The 25,107-nt window shown below is 42.1% G+C and overlaps 1 protein-coding gene across 1 annotated transcript; it reads right to left on the bottom strand.

Annotated features, from left to right (window-relative positions):
* Positions 1-2,054: 2,054 nt before the first annotated feature.
* kctd7 (potassium channel tetramerization domain containing 7) lies at positions 2,055-23,520 on the bottom strand. Its single transcript, XM_080210830.1, has 4 exons — positions 23,275-23,520; positions 18,585-18,754; positions 16,492-16,670; positions 2,055-6,524 (listed from the first exon to the last, which is right to left on the bottom strand). Exons 1-4 carry the CDS (start codon positions 23,398-23,400, stop codon positions 6,148-6,150), a joined length of 852 nt encoding a protein of 283 aa, XP_080066956.1. The 5' UTR covers positions 23,401-23,520; the 3' UTR covers positions 2,055-6,147.
* Between the last annotated feature and the right edge of the window lie 1,587 nt (positions 23,521-25,107).

The raw sequence follows: 25,107 nt of genomic DNA, 5'->3' as shown, positions 1-25,107 counted from the left end.
GTAAATGTATGAGGTTACAGGGATACAGTCTGTGTGGGATTGATGTCAGTGCAGGCTCGATGAGCCAAATGGCCTCCTTCTGCACTGTAGGGATTCTTCTTTTAAATTAGCGAACCTTCCATGAACTGCCTCCATTGCAATTACTTCCTTCCATAAATAAAGCAAGGAAAACTGTATACAGTATTCCAGGGCATGTGGTTTTGTCAATGCCCAGTACCATTGTGATTCATGTACGAGGACACCCAGGTCCCTCTATACTGCAGAATTCTGCAGACCTTCTCCATTTAAATAATATTTTGCTTTTCTGTTTTTTCCCACCAAACAGTACAACCTCAAATGTTCCCACATCATACTCCAACTGCTAAACTTTTGCCCACTCGCTGAACCTGTCTGTATCCCTTTGCAGACATGTTTTTCTTTCTCATGACTTGCTTTCCTATCTACCTTTGTATTGTTTTTTGACTACAGTCCGTCCTTTCAGCCCAGTCATTAATATGGATTGTAAATAATTGAGGCAGAGAATGGTGAACATCTTGAATGCACTTCATGACAGAATGATGGAAGTAAATCCCCTGGTGAGGGTTAAGAATAGAATGTTACAATTGGTGGACTGTTCAGGGTGACTGAACTAACATGAACCAAACAGACCTGCTGATCTGTCATTGTGTTTTAATGATGTGAAAAAAAATGTTTTATATAAGACTTTCTTATAATGTTTGCAGCTTTGGTGTCCTTATCTGAGGAAGGATGTCCTTGCTATAGAGGGGGTACAGCAAAAGTTTACCAGATTGATTCCTGGGATGGCAGGTCTGTCATATGAGGAGAGACTAAATCAGTTAGGATTTAAGTTTAGAAGAGCGAGAGGGGATCTCACAGAAACTTATAAAATTCTAACAGGGTTAGACAAAGTAGATTCAGAAAAAATGTTCCCAATGGTGGGGGAATTCAGGGCTAGGGGTCATAGTTTGAGGATAAGGGGCAAACCTTTTAGAACTGAGGTGAGGAGGAATTTCTTCACCCAGAGGGTAGTGAATGTTTGGAATTCACTACCACAGAATGTAGTTGAGGACAAAATGTTGTGTGATTTCAAGAAGAAATTAGATATAGCTCTTGGGGCTAAAAGGATCGAGGGATATGAGGGGAAAGGGGGATCAGGATATTGTTTTGTATACACAGAGTAACTGGCCCTTCTAAACTATATGACAGCACACTGGGGAAACTTAAAAGACATTCAGAGTAAGTTGACACACAAATAAGAGGCTCCACCATTTTAGTATTGATGTCAGATGTTTCGAATTAGGGCTGGTTCCGGCTTCAATAAATGTATACGTTGTAGAGAAGCATGGTTGCATGGGGGTTTCCAATGCTGCCTTACAGTGCCAGGGACCCAGGTTCGGTTCCAGCCTTGGGTGACTGTCTGCGTGGAGTTTGCACGTTCTCCCCTTCTCTGTGTGGGTTTCTTCCAGGTGCTCTGGTTTTCTCCACACAATATGTATTTGAAGTGGATTCGTCATAGTAAATGCATAGGGTTATGGGGATAGGATGGCGACTGGGCCTGGGTAAGATGCTCTTTCAGAGAATTAATGCAGAATTGATAGGCCTCCTTCTGTACCGTAGGAATTCTATGGTTCTATGGTAATATTTGCACAGATAACATTCACGTGCCAGGAGGAATGCTGGCATCCTCAACTGAGAAGATGTATTTCTCCATTTTATTTATGGGCTTTGGAAAGGAAAGGATACGGCCCCTAAGAAGAGGCCTATTCTTGAAACTATTAAAATCTGGTAATTATAGTTTCTGATAATATGTGATTCCAGTAGAATAGCACCTTTGAAAAGATTCACGTAACAAAGTGTTTTACCTTTGTACTGTCCCTTAAGTGAGATTAAAGAATCAAATCACAAACTTGCAAAAAATTCAAGGAAGTTTTCAGATGGGATAGAAGGTAAAAGGAATTTGTAAAGGGCTCTTGAAGCAGGTTTTCAAGAGCAGAGAAAATGTTAAGAGTGAAATAATCAAACAGAACCAATTTAAAGATTCATCACCACTGTTATTTAATAGTTTAAGGCTCTAAATCTGGGTAAAATCATTTACCAAAATGAAGAAATGTGTAAGTGAAAAGTTTAATGAAACGACAAGAAGATGACTGAAGAAAGATAGCAACTCACAGCTAGTGACTCCAAGATGAGCTAAGAATGTCTGAGAACGGCACAGCCATTCAATTCTACAACAGTCAACCCATTGAAAGGATAACTTTGTACAATCTATGCTTGTGTCACGAGGAGTAATCCAATACTGGAAATATTAACAGTAATACATTGTGCATAAAATGTAAAATTAACCTTATGCCATATTGTAATCTTGAACAAAACTGTTAATGTTGCTAAACAAAACCCAGGCAAAACTGAAATGCGATAATATTCTCTTAAACTACTATTGGTGATGATTTAGTTGCTATCAATTGAATGGAAGTATCCAATTACTGTATACATGTTACAATAGATATTATTCAATTAACTAGTTAGTTAATGCACCTATGTCTTGACTTCATCGTTAACTACACTTTGTTCAGCATTGTATTGTCATTCCGTTGTGATTGATTATCAAATTTCAACTACATTATTTGGAATAGTTTAAAGGCAAACTAACTGAGGCATCACATCAACCTTCAATGTTTCTGTAAGCTGCATGCATGCGACCACACAGCAACCTTGAAGATATTGGCAAGCTGTTCATAAGGTGTACCCCTGAAGTTAGTGCATAAAAAAATAAAAGGTGGCATGCACTGAGGAAAAACAGGCCCATCCAATGAAAAGAATTAAGAGACATGGGATGCGACTGGTAGATTCCAATTCAAGTTTTCAAACTGTACTCATTAGGAGAGAATAGATTGGTATAATACTCTTTGGCTTACATCTATTACCCACTGGCATTTTAGAAACAAGTGGGGTAGATATTCAGAGCAAGCTTATCAACTGTGAAAATGGAAGTGGTGGAAGACCTGAACCACTTTCGTAGGTGGGTCTTGCTCGGAAATAATTGTTGAACTGGCAGTGTTAAAGATTGGTAGCTCAGAGGTGGTGGGAAATCTGGCAGTCTTCAGCTCAGCTGAAAGTTTGTGACAAGTTAAATTGGGAAGAGAGGAAGTGATGTTTGGAAAAGGCATTAGAGCAAGTGGGGCCTGGGGAAGCATTAATAGTCCTCCTTGCACCACTAAAATAGTCCTAATAGCTTACCTCTGTACTTTTTAGGTGGTCTACAACAATCCCTTTCAAATTATTCTGTGAATGATCTCCCCATTGCTACTTCAAAATTGCATCAGGATCCTACTGATGTCATTAGCCCCAATCTGCATGAGCTAACTTAGTGTTTGATTATTTCTGCGGGCTGCCTGGGCCATCATCTTAAAGACTCCCACTAAAGTGGGTGGCAAGAGTGATAGAAAGGCCAAGATGATTAATGCTGTATTACATGTTCAATCATACTATTACCCAGCAATGAAAACAGAATTAGACTGCAATATTTCTTACACATTTTCTAGTATTTATCAGTCATGTAGATTGCACTTGCATCTCATATAGATTATACTAGTGTGAGTTCAGTATCCATTTCAATACTGGGGTAAAGCTGAAAATGTGAAAAAAAAGCTACAGGCTGGATCTCTCAAGAGAAATGTAGTCTCTGCTCTAGAAAATCTATGTATTGTAACAACTCATCAAACTTTATTCCAAACCAGTTTAATTAAAAGTTCACCCCTCTGTTTTCTGGATCACCTTTGTACTACAGTTACATGGATTATAAATAAAATTGCAGTCTGTAATTGGAATGGTCCAGTAACTTTATGCACAAGTGCAGTAGTGAGAATTTTAGGACGTGGCAAATCCTCAATGAAAAGTTCTTGACCTCAGATGGAAAACTTCAAGGAGCATGCATTTGAAGGCAAGGGAAGGGACAGCTCAAACCTGCCAATGTACAACACTTACAAAACAACAATGACTTGCAAGCAGATCAACAGCCATTTCCTCAGTCACTAAGTGAAGTACTGGAGGAATAAGCTCAAATTCAAAAGTCATCAATACTATCTATACTGTAGGTCACTCTTGTAAATCAAGGATCAACATACTATGTGAAAATTTTCCAAACGCTTCAGTTACAGTACAGCTCCAGGTTATTTCAAGGCATTTTTTAACAACACCATGAATACCTTTTACTAAATTTTAGCTCTTTTAACATAAATAAAAATGGAATCATTCCTAAATGTCTTTAAAAATACCAAGGCTCTGAAATTCTGTGTGGATTGTACCCAGACTTTTCCGTAAGTATGGCATGGTGGCACAGTGGTTAGCACTGTTGCCTCACAGCGCAAGGACCCCGGTTCGATTCCCAGCTTAGATCACTGTATCGAGTTTGCACATTCTCCCTATGTTGGCACGGGTTTCCTCCGGGTGCTCTGGTTTCCTCCCACAGTCCAAAGATGTGCAGGTTATGTTGATTGGCCGTGCTAAATTGCCACTTAGTGTCAGGGGGACTAGTAGGGTAAATGCATGGGGCTATAGGAATAGGGCCTGGGTGTGGTTGTGATCAGTGCAAACTTGATGGGCTGAATGGCCTCCTTATGCATTGTAGGGTTTCTATGATTCTATGAACGTTGGAGAAGATATGCAGAATATCCAAAAAAAAATGCAAATGGATGGATGTTGATCATATTTCCAGGGATTCTGCTGACATCAGAACTCCCATGGAATTTCAGGGCCATATTGTATCAAATGTTGTTATTGGTCCAACTGAGGACAGAACACAAATGAACAATTTTGCATTCTGTTTACAGAATTATTTTTAAATCGCTTATGCCTTTTTTTTGCAGCTTTGTAAGGAATAAAGGAAGCTTTAAAAAAATCATCACTAAAGGGGCAAAAAGAAAATGACTTCTGTACTTCAAAATTGGAGAATCGAATAACAAAAAAGTATTTATTGTGTATTCATCTCTTCGATTCATAAATAATTTCCAGCAAAACTGACAGGCGCCTCGGTGGCACAGTGGTTAGCACTGCTGCCTCACAACATCAGGGACCTAGGTTCGATCCCTGTCTGTGTGGAGATTGCACGTTCTCCCCGTGTCTGCATGGGTTTCCTCTGGGTGCTCCGGTTTCCTCCCACAGTCTGAAAGATGTGCTGGTTAGGTGCATTAACATGCTAAATTCACCCTCAGTATACCCAAACCAGTACCAGAGTGTGGTGACAGGAGATTTTCACAGTAATTTCATTACAGTGTTAATGTAAGCCTACTTGTGGCTAACAAATATACTTTACTTTAGACATAGGTTTAGAGCATCTTTAAGTGTTCACAACCAATGACATAGGTAGTGAGGAAGTGGGAGGAACTAGCTGAAGCAAACTTGCTAATTGTTATGTTTTACTCCATTCGCTATTTTCCCAAAACAAAAGGGAAAATATGCTGCTAAATATAGCTACAGTGTTAGCACCTTAAAAGTGTCTCAGTGCAACTTCTGGCAGCCATTCAAACTCTATTTAAGCTTGGAAGGAATTTTTACCACACGATGAAGTGCAACACAGAGTCACAAAATATCAGCTTCATACAAGAAACCCTCACACTATTAATGAGTTTTCCATTCACTTAACCAGATGGAGGTCAATGGTGAAAACATGCTGACCCAGATTATCCCACCACCTAACTTGTGAAGGTTTCATAGTTGGGAACAGTCTGTGTGAAGAAAATTTGAAATGTGTATTATTAATTTAATTATACACAATCACACCATAACACTTTAATTACCCAGAGAAATATGAGCAAACCATTTGACTTGTCTGATTAAAAATAAATAAATGTGCTCGTGTACTAAAGTGACTGTCAAGTGCAGCTGAAGTATTGCACCATGGTCTCGTTCCTGATGACAAGTCAGATTTTGCATTAACCAATCTGACTTGTCAGCATAAAAAGTGCTACAATATGCTAAAACTCCAGGTTACAAATGCAGTGAACTATTCTTGCCTTCTACAAGACACTGTTATGGTGTATTGGTTGCTACAGTTTTAGTGATGTCATTAATAAATTAAATTGCAAAACTATTCCCTTCATAACATTTTGGAAAATCAATATGGAAACTAAAAATAATTACAAAAGTTAGTTACCACCAGGTAATCTTGAATTCATAAATTGGGCGTTTGCAGTAGTAATAATTTATGAGATGCTTATCACAAACGCCTATGCACTGGTGATCCACTGTAATTCCTCTGTCTGCTAAGTCTGTCACAATGCAGTGAAGAAGGTCATAGACATCAGCAATGGCTTCCCAAGGGCCAAATGACACATCAACTTCACAGTGATGTTCAAAGAGCTTTGTCTCATTCTCACTTCTATCAAAACGTAGTGAGTTGTACAGAGGGCGTTCATATGGTGTGACTGGCATCTCCTCCTTGTAAACACAAATCTTCAACTTTGCAAATCTTGCCTTTCGTTGAATTGCTCTTTGTTTTGCAATATCAATTATCCTTTCCAAATTCTCTGTGAATGAAGGGAGACAAAAGTGAATACTACCAGAAGTATATAACTCAATTTTAGTTACCTCGTGCTCTTTTAACGTTAAGTAAGGAATTATCATTGCCATTGTATTCTAGGAGACAGAGAAGGAAAGAACTTGCCTTCATAATTTTCATAACTGTGGTTAAAACTGTTTGTTAAGAAAGGGAGTTCATTCCCAAACTGGTCCCATGACCTGGATACATTTTACTCACATGATAAGTCAAAGAGCAATACCTTAACTATCGAGGAAATATAATCAGCTTGTCTTCCTGTTACAATGTGTATTTTTCAAAATTACTTGTACAAATCTAAAGTCCCTAATAATGTTTGTTTCATGTGTTTAATATATCTTAAACTCAGATTCCTTCATTCCTCTAATTGCATCTATGCACCTCCAACCCACAAAGAAATCTTTTACAAATTCTAAAAGCTGAATTACCCATGTCTCTTCTGGCCTCGGTGCTGATTGGTACCAGCTTTCTCTGGTGGCTCCTGGACTGTGAGCAACTTGCCCATTACCAGGTGACAACACTTAATTATTTATGAGGCATTTTTTATTTATAGCAGGCGGTTCATAGAATCATAGAGTCTCTACCGTGCAGAAGGAGGCCATTCGGTCCATTGAGTCTACACCAACCACAATCCCACCCAGACCCTATCCCCATTACCCCGCATATTTATTCCACGAATCCCCTGATACTAGGGTCAATTTAGCGTGGCCAATCAACCTAACCCACACATCTTTGGACTGTGGGAAGAAAACGGAGCACCCAGAGGAAACTCACACAGGCATGGCGAGAATGTGCAAACTCCACACAGACAGTGACTGGAGGCCGGAATTGAACCCCGGTCCCTGGCACTGTGAGGCAGCAGTGCTAACCACTAGACCGACAACAATCTCACTCAGGCCCTGTCCCCATAATCCCACACATTTACCCTGCTAATCCCCCTGACACTAAGGGTCAATTTACCATGGCCAATCCACCTAACCCACACATCTTTGGACTTAATGGACTCATTTTCTGAAGCAGAAGCAGCTTTGCCACCAAAATGATTTGTTCTCTCAGCATCAAGCATTAATTTTTTTCTTCTTAATCTTGCAATTTTACATTCTTTATTTATATTTGAACCAAAATGGATGGTTGAATGCATCATTATAGCCAAGCTTGTTGCTCTAAGATTCATGCATCTTTATATTTATGGAAGGAGTATTGATATTAGTGCAAACATTATGAAATGAACCATATTTGGGGGGAGTAATCCATAACTAAATTTATTGGGCATTAATCCTGGACACAAAATACAATGAGTATTCCTCTCTCTGTTGGGTAATTTGTGAAGCCTACACCATGGACAACAATGATAGCCCTTAACGAAGGTTGTGGAGTCAAGTGGCATCTCCCCAACGTGAGGAGAATAATAGTTTGAGACTGGTGCCTGGGAGAGTGGCAGTACTGAGACCTGAACTCAATGAGGCTTTTGGCAAGGGAGGAAAACAGTGGTAGGAAAAGTCTCCACAGTGACAAGTTTGCCCTGGAGGAATGGAAGTAAATAGGTACTGACAGCTCAAGAGTATTATCAGAGAGGCCATTGCCTATGGAAGCACTGCATTTAAAAACAAAACCTCTGTTGCTAAATAGAGGAATGTGATCTGGGAATACTTAAGTAACCAGTCACATGTGGGTATTAAAAAAAATGAAGCAGGCACAGACAAGACTGGAGGGCATATTCAGAAGTCATCCAGTCATTTGTAAATCATAGAAGATTCTGAAAGACAAACGATCAACAAAGACCAATTTGTAAATGAGGTAAGATTGGATGTGGGTCTAAAAGAAGCAGTAATACTCCATTATTCTTCCAAAAATAGCAATTAGACCAGGAAAGTAATTGGCATTGTGCTTTCCTTTATAATGACTTTCTTCTTAAATGCTTAAACTGGCCCAGATAAAAATCATTTTATCTAATTGAAGAATTCAATGCGATACATAAATCTGTTCAATGTTATTCACGCCACGCTGAATTAAATGCTCCTTTTGATGTGATCTGCATATCACTAACATAAATCGAAAAGCATTAAAGCTAAAATGGAGCAGTGTTATCTTGCATTAATACTCAAAAGCGTTGTATCATAAAACAATTAGATCCAACTTCCTGTTCAGGATCCCCAAGCCTTGAGTGGAGCCAGGTGCATTCCCGAAGGAATGCAATAAGAATAACCAAAGGAAACATTATCTCACTTACACACTAACAATTCACTTCCAAAGTGATTTGAGCAGATGATATGTCTGGAAGCAGTCCGTTTTAATAATTCGGGAATTATGTGCAGAGACCTCAAAAAAGGGGAGAAAATGCTTTTTTAAAAAATGGCCATGCCCTTTAAATAAGATTTTAAAGGTATTTAACCCATGGGCTTGAGTTTTGCAATGGCAATGATAACAAACCTGTCACTCTTCACTATCATAACTTCACTAAAACTGACTGCAACTTGTATCCACACAGATTTACATTAATGGAGAAGTTCCTGTCAGTACTTCTATGCTCCTTCAGGGGGTGTGCTGTTAAAGTATCCCCCAGACTCCAATCTCCATTGCAATTGTGAGAGAGAATTAGAGTTAAGCAGTGGAATTTTCTCCCAAAAATTACTACTCTGGATTCTGTGCACCCCAAGACCAGAAATTTAGCAACAAATGCTGCCAGACCTGCTGAGATTTTCCAGCATTTTCTTTTCTGGTTTTGGGGGCAATAATGTTTTGTTTAAAGTAGACAAAGTTTGAGATTCAAGATATTTGCCAAGAGAATTAAGTCACAAGATTCCATGCATTTTGAACAAACAAAAGTAAACTTTATTAAACAAGGTCAGAAAGAGAAAACAATTTAAAATATCTGTCTTTTGCTCTCATACAGTAAAAAGTCTGACAACACCAGGTTTTAGTCCAACCGATTTATTTGATAGTAAACGCACAAGCTTTCGAGGTTTCCCTCTTTGTCAGGTGAATGGAGAGTTCTGGCCTCAGACAGAGCATATAAAGCACAGACAGTTTAGAGATTACTGATTAGAATGCGAATCTTTACACCTAACCTACTGTTCAAGTCCTAAAGTGGCTAACAATGTGTGTGGAAGGAGCACTGATCACAGGTTAAAGAGATGTGTATTGTCTCCAGACAGCACAGTGAGTGAGATTTTGCAAACCCAGGCTAGTCACGGGGGTTACAGATAGTGCGACATGAACCCAAGATCCCTGTTGAGACCGTCCTCATGTGTGTGGAACTTGGCTATTTGTCTCTGCTCAGCGACTCTGCGCTGTCGTGTGTCGTGAAGGCCGCCTTGGAGAACGCTTACCCGAATGTCAGAGGCTGAATGCCCGTGACCACTGAAGTGTTCGCCAACAGGAAGGGAACAGTCTTGCCTGGTGATTGTCGAGCGATGTTCATTCATCCGTTGTCGTAGCGTCTGCATGGTCTCCCCAATGTACCATGCTTCGGGACATCCTTTCTTGCAACGTATCAAGTAGACAATGTTGGCCGAGTTGCAAGAGTATTTACCGTGTACCTGGTGGATGGTATTCTCACGTGTGATGATGGTATCCATGTCGAGAGTGACCACAACACCACACAACCTTGCGACAGCAACCTCTGCAAGACATGCTGGATCATCGACATGGATACCATCATCACATGTGAGAATACCATCCACCAGGTACACGGTAAATACTCTTGCAACTCGGCCAACATTGTCTACCTGATACGTTGCAAGAAAGGATGTCCCGAAGCATGGTACATTGGGGAGACCATGCAGACGCTACGACAACGGATGAATGAACATTGCTCAACAATCACCAGGCAAGACTGTTCCCTTCCTGTTGGCGAACACTTCAGTGGTCACGGGCATTTAGCCTCTGACCTTCGGGTAAGCGTTCTCCAAGGCGGCCTTCACGACACACGACAGCGCAGAGTCGCTGAGCAGAGACTGATAGCCAAGTTCCACACACATGAGGACGGTCTCAACAGGGATCTTGGGTTCATGTCGCACTATCTGTAACCCCTGTGACTAGCCTGGGTTTGCAAAATCTTACTCACTGTGCTGTCTGGAGACAATACACATCTCTTTAACCTGTGATCAGTGCTCCTTCCACACACATTGTTAGCCACTTTAGGACTTGAACAGCAGGTTAGGTGTAAAGATTCGCATTCTAATCAGTAATCTCTAAACTGTCTGTGCTTTATATGCTCTGTCTGAGGCCAGAACTCTCCATTCACCTGACAAAGAGGGAAACCTCGAAAGCTTGTGCGTTTACTATCAAATAAATCGGTTGGACTAAAACCTGGTGTTGTCAGACTTTTTACTGTGTTTACCCCAGTCCAACGCCGGCACATCCACATCATTTTGCTCTAATAGTCAGGGTAAATATGAGTTCCATGTGAACTAACAGTCAACCTGTCGTCAAACTTACCACTCTACACATCAAGTGGCAGATGTGACCAGGAATCCACACAGATGGCTGAATAAACTAGGCTTGTACTCGTTAGAGTTTAGAAGAATGAGGGGAGATCTCACTGAGACATATAAGATGATGAATGGGATGGATAGGATAGAGGTGGAGAGACTCTTCCCGCTCAGAAAGGACAGTAGGACTAGGGGGCACAGCCTCAAGATAAAGGGGGGGCAGTTTAGAACGGAGTTGAGGAGGAACTTCTTCACTCAAAGGGTGGTGAATCTCTGGAATTCTCTACTCCTGCTCCTATTTCTTATGTTCTTATGTCAGTAAACACTGTGGGTCAATCAATCTCATTGAACCTCTCTCTCTCTTGTAAGGGATTCCTTTTCACCTTTGAGCATTCAAGATTGAGCATTGGAGTTCTCTCCAAATGTCTCTCCAACTCGGATGGTGTCAAAGTCAGGATGTTGCCTTGTATGGTGGGAAGGTCTTATGAGGGAAGGCTGAGGGATTTGAGGTTGTTTTCATTAAAGAGAAGAAGGTTAAGAGGTGACTTAATTGAGGCATACACAGGTGGACAGTGAAAGCCTTTTTCTTCGGATGGTGATGGCTGACACTGGGGGACATAGCTTTAAATTGAGGGGTGATAAATATAGGACAGATGTCAGAGGTAGGTTCTTTACTCAGAGGGAAGAAAGGGTGTGGAATGCCCTGCCTGCAGCAGTAGTGGACTCACCAACTTTAAGGGCATTCAAATGGTCAGTGGATAGACATATGGGTAATATTGGAATAGTTTAGGTTAGAGGGTCATTAGATTGGTTCCACTGGTTGGCGCAACATCGAGGGCCGAAGGGCCTGTACTGCGCTGTAATGTTCTACGTTCCAAAGTCAGCCCACCTCACAGGGTTTCAAACTCATCTCCTGAGACCCTGTTCCCCTGGATTTCTGAGTTTGCACTCCAGAACTAACTCACAAGCAAATTTTCAAAATTTCAGCCACCCTAAGCAGAACACTACTGCTCCAAAGGGGTACCTTTGGCCCACTGGCCCACAGCACGGAGTCACCAAGCCCCCTCTTTGATTTACAGGGCTTCTCCTGAGCCTCTTTTGACCACCAGGGCTGTTCCTGAACCCTCTTCACTTAAGGTCTGCTGACTGCAGCTTGCTTCCGGTCGGTATATACATGGAAACTCTGAGATCTGTTGGGCCTCGGAGATCCTGATCCCTGCTCTCAACTTTAAGATGTCTTGATTTTCGTAACAGAAGGTTAAGATGAGATTAGAAAGAGGTATTCAAAATCATGATAGATTTCACAGAGTAAATAAGTAGAAACTATTTTCAGTGGCAGCATAGCCAGTAACCTGAAGACACAGATTTGAAAAAGGGAATCATAAGATCAGCTGCAACATTTTTTAATGAATTGTTGTGATCTGGAATGCACTGCCTGGAAGGAAGGTGGTGGTAGATTCAATGTTCAATAGCAGCAATCAGAAGAGAACTGGATGAGAAGTATCTGGCAGGAACAGCAGGTGAGTGGGGCTAATTGGATAGCTTTACCAAAAAGCTGGCACAGGCATGACAAACTGAACGGCCTGTCTCTCTGGTGTATCCTTTTATGATAGAATCATAGAATCCCTACAGTGCCGAAGGAGGCCCTTCAGCCCATCAGGTCTGCACCAACCACAATCCCACCCAGGCCCTATTCACATAACCCCCATATATTTACCCTGCTAATCCCCTGACTCTAGGGTCGATTTGATACGGCCAGTCAACATAAGCATATACAAGGTTCCTGATTTTAACTATGTTTACTTCATAAGATAATGGCTGAACAATTTTTGCAAAATTATATTTTTTTAAAGCTGGTGTTCTCCTAAAAGTGAAGCTTGAAAGATTTGAGAAGGGTGTTTAGAATCATGAGGTTTCTGCACAGAGTAAATGGAGAGAAACTCTGCAATTAGCAGGAGGTTTGAGGATCAGACAGCAAAAGAACCAAAGGCAACATGAGGGGAAAGCTTCTTACAGTGAGTGGTTAGAATCTGAAATTAATTATCTGAAAGGGTACTGGAAACAAATTCAATTGTGGTCTTCAAAAGGGAGTTGAATAAGTATCTGGAAAGGGAAATAATCTGGAAAAAAAGGCAGGAAATTGGGATCAGCTAAAATACTCTGGCACAGAGTTGGCAGAGGCTTGATGGACCAAATGGCTTCCTTCTGTGCTGTAACCATTCCATGATTCAATTTGTGAATTTCGTTTCTAAAATTTGTTCATATTGATATTTTATCTAAATCCAATTACAACTGTTTATCTCACTAGCTGAAAACAGCAATAAAAACTCAAGGAATTTCATGAAATTTAACTTGCTGGTTTGCTGCGTATGAATATATACTGTATGTATTTACCTGTTTACTGACGTCATTGCTGTTGCTGACCTGGAGATCCCCAGATCTTGGCTTCCCGCTCAGAGAGGATAGTAGGACTAGGGGGCACAGCCTCAAGATAAAGGGGGGGCGGTTTAGAACGGAGTTGAGGAGGAACTTCTTCACTCAAAGGGTGGTGAATCTCTGGAATTCTCTGCCCGTTGAAGTGGTGGAGGCTGCCTCGCTAAATATTTTTAAGACGCGGGTTGATGGGTTTTTGATAAGAGAGGGGATTAAGGGTTATGGGGAGAGGGCGGGAATGTGGAACTGAGCCAAGACAGATCAGCCATGATCTTATTGAATGGCGGGGCAGGCTTGAAGGGCTAGTTGGCCTACTCCTGCTCCTATTTCTTATGTTCTTATGTTCTTATTAGAGGAATGGAAATCACATCACAGAGATTGTCAGCTTCTTTGCTTGGACACTGACCACAAGATCCAACCCATGACTTAGCGGACATTTCAAAATTTGTTTAGACCAGCTTGAAATTAAAACTGCTGGATTATAAGAGTGCAGGTCCTGTGGCCAATAAAGCCAGAGATGACGGGGTTGGACTATGAAGAGAGACTGAATAGACTGGGTCTGTACTCGTTGGAGTTTAGAAGGATGAGGGGGGATCTTATTGAGATGCATAAGATAATGAAGGGGATGGATAGGGTAGAGGTAGAGAGATTCTTCCCGCTTAGAAAGGATAGCAGGACTAGAGGGCACAGCCTCAAGATAAGGGAGTGGGGGGCCGTTTAGATGACAGAGTGGAACTGAGCCACTTCAGATCAGCCATGATCTTATTGAATGGCGGGGCAGGCTCGAAGGGCTAGATGGCCTACTCCTGCTCCTATTTCTTATGTTCTTAACTAATGGATAATAAATATCACTGGTCTGCTACAGTTTCAGAAATTTTAAATATGAAGGACCAATCAAACTCAGTTGGGTTTTATTTCATCTGTGCTGTCACAAGAACATAAGAAATAGGAGCAGGAGTAGGCCATCTAGCCCTTCGAGCCTGCCCCACCATTCAATAAGATCATGGCTGATCTGTCGCTGCTCAGTTCCACTTTCCTGCCCTCTCCCCATAACCCTTAATCCCCTCTCTTATCAAAAACCCATCAACCCGCGTCTTAAAAATATTTAGCGAGGCAGCCTCCACCACTTCAATGGGCAGAGAATTCCAGAGATTCACCACCCTTTGAGTGAAGAAGTTCCTCCTCAACTCCGTTCTAAACCACCCCCCTTTTATCTTGAGGCTGTGCCCCCTAGTCCTACTGTCTTTTTTGAGCGGGAAGAGTCTCTCCATCTCTATCCTATCCATCCCATTCATCATCTTATACGTCTCAATGAGATCTCCCCTCATTCTTCTAAACTCTAACGAGTACAAGCCTAGTTTATTCAGCCTCTCCTCATAGCTCAACCCCCTCAACTCTGGTATCAGCCTAGTAAACCTCCTCTGCACTCCCTCCAAGGCCAAAATATCTTTGCGCAGGTGCGGCGCCCAAAACTGCACACAGTACTCCAGCTGCGGCCTCACCAATGCCCTATACAGCTGCAGCAAGACCTCCCTACTTTTATATTCAATCCCCCTCGCTATGAAGGCCAGCATCCCATTCGCCTTCCTGACCACCTGCTGCACCTGCAAGCTGGGTTTTTGCGACTCCCTCTGCACCGTCGCCTGCTGCAGTTTTTCTCCACGTAAGTAATAATCCTTCCTACCATTCTTCCTACCAAAGTGGACCACCTCACACTCGCCAACATTAAATTCCATTTGCCATTTCCTGGCCCATTCGCCCAGCCTATCTAGATCCTTCTGCAGACTCTCCACACCCTCCGCACAATTTGCCGTTCCCCCAATCTTGGTGTCATCAGCAAATTTCGACACCCTACACTCGGTTCCCTCCTCCAGATCATCTATATAAATGGTAAAAAGCTGAGGCCCCAGCACCGACCCCTGGGGCACTCCACTAGTCACCAACCGCCAATCCGAATAGCACCCGTTGACCCCCACTCTCTGCCTCCTATTTGACAACCAATCCTCTATCCACACTAACACCCTACCCCCAACTCCATGTCCCTCGACCTTCTGCAATAACCTCTTGTGAGGTACCTTGTCAAACGCCTTCTGAAAATCTAGAAAGACCACATCCACCGGCTCTCCTCTATCCACCGCCCTAGACACATCCTCATAGAACTCCAGTAAATTTGTCAGACACGACTTCCCTTTAATGAAACCGTGCTGCGTCTGCTCTATCAAGCAATTCCCTTCAAGATGCCTCGCAATTTCCTCCTTAATTACAGATTCTAACATTTTACCTACCACAGACGTTAAACTAACCGGCCTATAATTCCCCGCCTTTTGCCTGGCACCCTTCTTAAACAACGGCGTAACATTAGCCGTTTTCCAATCATCCGGCACTTCCCCGGAATCCAGCGACGTCTGGAAAATAACCACCAAGGCATCCACTATCACCTCCGCCATTTCTTTCAGAACCCTCGGATGCATCCCATCCGGTCCTGGGGACTTGTCCACAATCAGCCCCTCCAGTCTGTCGAGCTTTGGTAGGCACTTTGGCATATTCATTAATGTCATCCAATCTTGATTTATTGCCTAAGTTAAGATATTATGTCAAAAATGTGGTAAAAGTGGAAACATAAGGGAATAAAATCAATGGTCAATATTAAAATTAAGAGTGGGAATGGGAGAGTGGCTGAATTTCCATGGGGATTTCCTGCTTGTCTGCTGTAACTAGTGGAATCGATACTATTTCATTGCAGTAAGCCTACTTGTGATGCGAATAAATAAACTTTTCCAGAGTTTCTGTGATGCATCTGGCAAAGTTACAGCATACGCTTGACGGTATTCTGCATATACATTCATTCCCCTGGAACATAAACCAAACTTAATTCCCAGCCCAAATAGATCATGTCCATGTTTGTATGTTTAGGAAGAAACAGAATAGGGGTTATCATTTAGTCCCTCATACCAATTCCGCCTATCAGTGAGATCATGACTGATCTGCCACCCAACTCCATTTAATGGGCACTTTATCATTAAGTGTTTTTTTAAAGAAATATGATAAAAATGTCTGCATAGGCAGCATTACCTTTGTAATATGGCAGCAAATCCAAAAACGCCTTCCTGACTTTTTCACTGGCCAAGGGCTGTAGATCATCCAGACACTCAAGAAGTGGTCCAATAGAATAATATTGTGCTTCTTTGTAAACCGTTCTTACTCGCTCGCGAGGTGGTAAGTCATCACTCCTTAAAAAATTGAGAATGTCTCTGAAAAGAGAAGGAAGATAATATATTCGCTCACTTTCTGTTAGTATCTATCGTATAATGTTCCAGCAGACAAATTAATTTACATCTTCACAAAACATCTACTTGCACTTAATTTTGTCTGTTTGAGTATCGTGATGGTGTTAAATGTGGCTAAAAGAATAACATTTCCATGAGTGCAAGCTACTTCTACATACACCCTTCCTTGTCTTCACCCAAGGCTGACGATACATTTTTGAGTTTAATCCCATGGATATCAGTAGCACCACAATGCCTCATCAAAATAGCCATTTCTTTAAGGAGGAGGCTAGCAAGTGTGTCGTAGGAATAGAAGTAGGTCATTCAACCTTACAAACCTGTTCTCCCATTCCATTAGGCTGATGCACACTTCAACTCCAGTTACCCACCATGATATACCTAATAAGAATGGATCCTCTCCAAGGACCAAAGAAAAGTACAGCACAGGAAGAGGTCCTTCAGCCCTTCAAGCCCATGCTTATCACGATGCCCTAACTAAACTAAAAAAACCCTTCTGCCCTTACTCAGTCCGTATCCCTCTCTTCCCTCCCTTTTCTTGTACCCATCCAGATAGGTCTTAAGGATTTCAATTGACCCAGCACCCACAGGCTTTCCGGAAAGGAAGTTCCAGATTATACTAATATTTTCATCAAACCATACTTCCTGATTTCGTCCCTAACTCTGAGCTCTAGCTTTGAAAATATGTCCTTGTTCAGATTTTCCTCACCAGAGGAAATAGTTCGTCTGCATCTGCCTGTTGCATTGATTTGCCATTTTAAAAACTTCAATCAGATTACATCTCAATTTCAGGGAATTCAAGCCAATTTTGTGCATTTTGGCTTCATAACTTAATCCTGTAAACCCTGTCACCTGTGGATCTGCACTGTGCCCATTCCAAGGCCAGGAAAGCAATCCTGGTACCTTAAACTGAATGCAATTTTCCTGATGGGACCTGACAAAGGCATTGTGCAACTGAAGCATAATTTCTTCACTCTTCAGCATACTAATAGATTGCTTAGGCACTACCTCAAAGCCTGATTTGTCCTCACTAAGCATCCACTTGCATGCATTTTCAGGGAACCAACTCTGCCTGATTTACTTTTCCTTCTTGTCCCCAGTTTATTAAGGTTAATTATAAAATCTCAGCCTGCATTCGCAGTTAGTGTTGTCCAACTCAGTGCAGTGCCTTTACTAAATGAACTATCATGGGAACTACAAACCTACATTTCCAGTTGTCAGCCTTACTGACAAACCTTTTCAAAAATCATTCATGGGATGTGGGCATCAGTATTTATTACCCATCCCTAATTGGTCTTGAGAAAGTGACGGTGAGCCACCTTCTTGAATTTCTGCAGTCCATGTGGTGTAGGTACACTCACAGTGCAGTTCAGGAGGGTGTTTCAGCTTTTGACCCAGTGACAGTGAAGGAACAATGATACATTTCCAAATCAGGATGGTGAGTGACTTGGAGTGAGTGGCAGGTGGTGGTGTTCCCAGGTATCTCTTGCCCTTTTCCTTCTGGATGGTAGCGGTTGTGGGTTTAGAAGGTACAGTCTCTGGAGCTTTAGTGAGTTCCTGCAGTGCATCCTGCACATGGTAAACACTGCTGCAATTGTGCATCGGTGATGAAGAGAGTGAATGTTTGTGGATGGGGTGCTAATCAAGCAGGCAATTTTGTCCTAGATGGTGGCAAGCTTCTTGAGTATTATTGAAGTAGTACTCATCCACGAAAGGGGATAATCTTCTTCTTTTATTCACAATATATTGCTGGAAATGTTCAATTCCACTTATTTAGTTATTTGCATCTGGCACTTTTACATTGAAAATATCAAGCAATACTACAGTAATTAGTGCTGTTCTCTAATGAAATATTTTAGGAATAATGATATCATCACCTACCCAAAGTAGGTCCCATCTCTGTCAATAAAGAATCGCCCCTCGGAATCTGTGGGAATTCGATGTCGGCCACTGAACATTGCTGCTAGCATAGTGTCTTCATAGCGCCTCAAAGTGGATAGCCTTGTGGTAAAATACATGCCTCCTACATTCAGCGGAACTACCTCTGGGAACTACAGAGGCAAAGAGTAAGACTGTTGGAAATGTCTTCAACTATCCTGATAGCTTTTTTTTCCTGAGCTGCCATGATTATTTTATTTATTGCTTATGGGTTATTGTTATAATCATTCCTGTAAAATGAATAAGAATCGCTTAATACGTGGGAGAGAAAAAAAACAAATTATGCTGTTGCCGAATCTGTCTTCCAACCTACCCACTCATCTGCTGCAAATTCCAATATCACTGGCTCCAAATGGTCCATTATATCTAACATAATATTTATAATCAAGACAATACAGCAATAGTGTCACTTACAACCAAGCTAGCGAAGAACAACTCAACTATTGTTCATCAGCATTTTTCTGACAGAAAAATAAATAAAATGTAAAGATTCAAGCTGCCCATTGCCTCAATTTGTGCTGGCTTTTCCAGTGAGACTGTGAAGAAAAATGTCCAGAAATGGCACTTGGTTAAAAAAAACCATAAATATGTTCACACTTACTAGGTTGGGGTGTGGTTGGGGGGGTGGGGGGGACCGCGGCGGGAAGAGTGGGTGAAGGGTGGTGGTGGGCTGGGGGTGGGGGACAGGCAGGGTGGGTGGAAGGTAAATCAGGCAGAGTTCTTTCCCTTTCCAATTCCCCACCCATATAAAGAGATTGCAATTCCATGCACTTTCATTTTTATGAACAGAAATCTGTGGAACATTATCAAATGCCTCCTGGAAGTCCATATAGACAATAGTTATAAATACTCCTTTGTTTTTCTTAGTTATCTCCCAGAAAATTCAACAAGATTTGTTAGAAATGACTTGCCCTTACAATTGCATGCTGGCATCAGTTCATATTCATTTACTTGTTCAGTCACTCTGTCCTTATTACCAGGTTTGAGTAACTTCCCCACAACAGACATTAGACCAATCGTCCTATAATTTCCCATTTTTTTGTCCCTGTCCTTCTTAATGGAGGGACACTAACTATAAATCCAAGTGGACAATTCCTGAATCAAGTCAGTTTTAGAAGATATGGCACCTGTAATTTCCAGACTTAGTTGTTAAAATATCAATTATTTTAGAGAAAGAATATATTGTAACATATATGTTTCCTACAAATTTTATAAATTCAAGCAGTAAACAGTTGTAACTAAAATACACTTCAGGTCATGCAAATTTGCATGAGCACATTTGTGTCAAGATATTAAAGGGTTCCATCTATAAAGTTAATAGGCACACTAACACGGCAAAGTAAAAATCTTATCAGTTCAGTGCACGAGCCAGTGCATCTCCAGTGAATCCTTTGGAAACTGTGATGTGCCCTGCCCAGGATTCGATTTTGTTTTATAATTTAATATTTACAATAGATTCAAACACACAGCATACATTTGGTAACAGAGATCAGGATAACTTAATTGAGTTAAGAATGTGAAACAAATCTTTTCATTCACAGTTCACCACCAGACACAATAATTGCACAAGGATAGCAGCTGTTTAGCAATTTAATTTCAGGTCAACCTGAGCTGATGTTGACAGTGAGTATCCAGACAGCGAGAATCTAGACTGACAGTGAGAGTCTAGACTGACAGCGAGAATCTAGACTGACAATGAGTATCCAGACAGACAGCGGGAATTTAGACTGACAGTGAGAGTCTAGACTGTTAGCGAGAACCTAGACTGACAGTGAGAATCTAGACTGATAGTGAGAATCTAACTGACAGTGAAAATCTAGACTACAGCGAGAATCTAGAACGACAGTGAGTATCCAGACAGACTGCGAGAATCTAGACTGACAGTGAGAGTCTAGACTGAAGCAAGAATCTAGACTGACAGCGAGAATCTAGACTGACAGCGAGAATCTAGACAGACGGTAAGAATCTAGACTGACGGTGAGAATCTAGACTGACAGTGAGAATTCAGACTGACAGTGAGTATCCAGACAGACAGCGAGAATCTAGACTGACAGCGAGAACCTAGACTGACAGTGAGAACTTAGACTGATAGTGATAATTAAGAGAGACAATGAGAATCTAACTGACAGCGAGAATCTAGACTGACAGCGAGAGTCTAGACTGACAGCGGGTACTTAGACTGATGGTGAGAATCTAGACTGACAGTGAGAGTCTAGACTGACAGTGAGAATCTAGTCTGACAGTGAGAATCTAGTATGACAGTGGGTGCTTAGACTGATGGTGAGAATTTAGACTGGCAGCGAGAATCTAGACTGACAGCGAGAATTTAGACTGACAGTAAGAGTCTAGACTGACAGCGAAAATCTAGTCTGACAGTGAGAATCTAGTCTGACAGTGGGTACTTAGACTGATGGTGAGAATCTAGACTGACAGTGAGTATCCAGACAGACAGTGAGAACCTAGACTGAAAGTAAGAGTATAGACTGATAGCGAGAACCTAGACTGACAGTGAGAATCTAGACTGTCAGTGAGAATCTAACTGACAGCGAGAATCTAGACTGACAGCGAGAGTCTAGACTGACAGCGAGAGTCTAGACTGACAGTGGGTACTTAGACTGATGGTGAGAATCTAGACTGACAGCAAGAATCTAGACTGACAGTGAGAATCTAGATTGAGAGTCTGGACTGACAGCGAAAATCTAAACTGATAGTGAGAATCTAAACTAACAGTGAGAGTTCTTAGACTGATGGTGAGAATCTAGACTGACACTGAGAGTCTAGACTGACAGCAAGAATCAAGATAGACAGCAAGAATCTAACTGACAGAGAGAATCTAGACTGACAGCAAGAGTCTACACTGAAAGCGACAATCTAGGCTGACAGCGAGAAACTAAACTGACAGCAAGAATCTAGACTGACAGCAAGTATCTAGACTGACAGTGAGAGTTTAGGCTGACAGCGAGAATTTAAACTGACAGTGAGAATCTAGACTGACAGCGAGAATCTAGACTGACAGCGAGAATCTAGACTGACAGCAAGAATCTAAATTGACAGCGAGAAGCTAGATTGACAGCGAGAATCTAGACTGACAGTAAGAATCTAGACTGACAATAAGAATCTAGACTGACAGTGGGAGTCTAGTCTGACAGCAAGAGTCTAGACTGACAGCGAGAATCTAGACTGACAGCGAGAATCTAGACGGACAGCGAGAATCTAGACGGACAGCGAGAATCTAGACGGACAGCGAGAATCTAGACGGACAGCGAGAATCTAGACTAACAATAAGAATCTGGACTGACAGTGAGAGTCTAGTTTGACAGCGAGTGTCTAGACTGACAGTGAAAGTCTAGACTGACAGTGAAAATCTAGACTGACTAATAGAGTCTAGACTGACACCAGGAGTCTAGACTGACAGTGAGAAACTAGACTTACAGTGAGAATCTAGACTGACAGTGGGAATCTAGACTGGCAGCGAGAATCAAGACAGACAACAAGAACCTAGACTGACGGTGAGAATCTAGACTGATAGCGAGAATCTAGTCTGACAGCGAGAATCTAGATTGATAGTGAGAATCCAGACTGACAGTGAGAATCTAGACTGACAACGAGAATCTAGACTGACAGTGAATATCCAGGCTGACAGCAAGAATCTAGACTAAAAGCGAGAATCTAGACGGGCAGTGAGAATGTAGACGGACAGCGAGAATATAGACTGACAATGAGAATCTAGACTGACAGTAATAGTCTAGACTGACAGCAAGAATCCAGACGGACAACGAGAATCCAGACTGACAGCGAGAATCTGGACTGACAGCGAGAATCTGGACTGACAGCTAGTGTCTGGACTGACAGCGAGCATTCAGGCTGACAGCGAGCATCTAGACTGACAGCGAGCATCTAGACTGACAGCGAGCATCTAGACTGACAGTGGGAATCTAGACTGAGAGTGAGAATCTAGACTGACAGCAAGAATCTAGACTGACATTGTGTATCTAGACTAACAGTGAGAATCTAGACTGAGTAATAGAGTCTAGGCTGACAGCAAGAGTCTAGACTGACAGCGAGAAACTAAATTGACAGTGAGAATCTAGACTGACAGCGAGAATCTAGACTGACAGCAAGAATCTAGACTGAGTAATAGAGTCTAGACTGACAGCGAGAGTCCAGACTGACAGCGGGAAACTAGATTGACAGTGAGAATCTAGACTGACAGCGAGAATCTAGACTGACAGCAAGAATCTAGACAGACTAATAGAGTCCAGTCAGCGAGAGTCCAGACTGACAGTGAGAATCTAGACTGACATCGAGAAACTAGACTGACAGTGAGAATCTAGACTGACAGTGAGAGTCTAGGCTGACAGTTAGAATCTAGATTGACTGTGGGCTCATCCAATGGTGAGGCAATATTTTCTGCCCAATTGCTATTTACACAAGAGGAGGAAGAGATAACTGGGCCAGTGAGAAACTCAACAACAGCACCGGAGGTAGCGGCTGCTGATGTGAAATGTCTTCTACCTGTGGATCCATCCTGGGCGAAGCTGGATTATTGCACTGACTGGTAACCCGCCCAGCTCTGAAAGAATGCGGATTAACCCACTCCGCACAAACACAATGCGGCAGCGTCCTCACCCACCTCCTGCACACTCAGTGGAGTCGCAGCTCGGTTCGCAGCTGGCTTCCTAACGCCGTCTTTTGAATCGGAGCCCGACATTGTATCACCCGACTGTTCACTTCCCTTGCGTCCTGAAATTACCACCATCACTCTCGCCTAATTGTGCAATGTAAAAAAAAAAGCTACTGTAGCGAAAAAAAAATTAAAAAGGGGGATAGCGACTCCCTAATGGCCGCAGCTCATCTTGCAATGGCCCACCTCCTCCTCCTCGGTGCCCGCACTCTTGGTGCACCATTCAATAATCTGCTGCTGTGGGATTTCATTAACCCCGTGTCCAGCCTGCTGCGTGTGTAAGAGCGCAGTCGCAGCCTCACCCTCAGCCCTGGGAAGGATCTTAAAGCTATAATGTTATCAGTAACATTCTGCTGTGTCTTTGAGCGGCTGGCCCCTCAGATGCATACTGTTCAAAAATCTTCATGCTTACCCAGATCCATTTATTTTTGCTATATAGAGGGCTGTGTGCCAAGGGATATGGAACTAAGGCAGGTAAATTGTCTGGAAGCCAGCCTCAAAGGGACTATGTGGCCACAGTTCCTGAGCTACTGGGCGATGTACATTGGTTAGTACTGCTGTCTCACAGGGCCAGGGACCCATGTTCGATTCCAGCCTTGGTTGACTGTGTGGAGTTTGCACATTCTCCCAGTGTTTCTTCCAGGTGTCCTGATTTCCTCCTACAGTCCAAAGATGTTAGGTGGATTGGCTATGCTAAATTCCCTTCGTGTCCAAGATGTGTAGGTTAGGTGGGTTGATGAACGTAAAAACATGGGGTTATGGGAATCAGGGGTGGACTGGGTGGGCCTGGGTAAGATGCTCTTTCGAAGAGACAGTGCAGACTCGATGGGCTGAATAGTCTCCTTCTGCCTTGGAGAGATTCTATAGTATTATCATTTACCAGACCCTGCCATCAGCATCAAGTCATGTCTAATGCTCTTCAATCTTCCTCTGACTAACCTGCGTCCCAGGCTGACTGTTCCTGAGCGATAGCATCCTTGTCAGAAGGTTGTCTGTTTCAAAGTCCAAGCCAGACATTTGAAAACACAATCTTAACTGGCACTGTGCAGTAGTGAGGGACGGTACCAGTGGCAAATATGCAGTCTTATAGATAAGAAGTTAAACTGAAGCACTATTTGCAGCCTTATGTAGTTCAAAAAGATCCTACAGCATTATTCAAGCAGCAAACACATTCTCCTACTATCCTGGCCGTTATTTATCTTTCGATCACTTCTAAAATGTATTTGTTTCATTGCTGTTTTATGGGGGTTTATTGCACACAAACTAGTTGCCATGTTTCCTACATTACAAAAGTGACTAAACTTCGAGAATACGTGGTTGGCGACAAAACACTGTAGGATGCTCTGAGGTTATAAAACGTGCAATGTAAATGCTCATGAGAACCTCCAACTATGCTACCACCAGGCTACCTTCCTTTAAAGGTCTCCTTAAAGTCATTAAATTTGACCTTACTTCTAATCATCCTAACTCTCCCACAGACACTGCATTTAAAGTGGTTTGGCACATTTTGGAGCTTGAAGGCGATGTACTAGTACAAATTGTTCAGTGTTCTGTGACAGAACAGGCTTCTTCCGGTCTGGCTTGGATCCAAACCTCACCAGTCTGGTTAACTTGTAGCCTATGTTCCAGCCTCTGTGGCCCACCATCTACCAACCCAAATTCTGAGTATGAAAAATACTTTATTCATCAACTGTATGTGCAACTATAGTGGCAAATACAATATAAAATGCATACAATAACTAGATTCAGGTTGGCAATAGGTGTGAAAAACAATTTGGGTGG

Source organism: Carcharhinus amblyrhynchos, chromosome 23 (genome assembly GCF_965287045.1).
Source record: "Carcharhinus amblyrhynchos chromosome 23, sCarAmb.v2.hapA, whole genome shotgun sequence".
NCBI lineage: Eukaryota > Metazoa > Chordata > Chondrichthyes > Carcharhiniformes > Carcharhinidae > Carcharhinus > Carcharhinus amblyrhynchos.
This window is presented reverse-complemented; position numbering and strand designations above follow the sequence as displayed.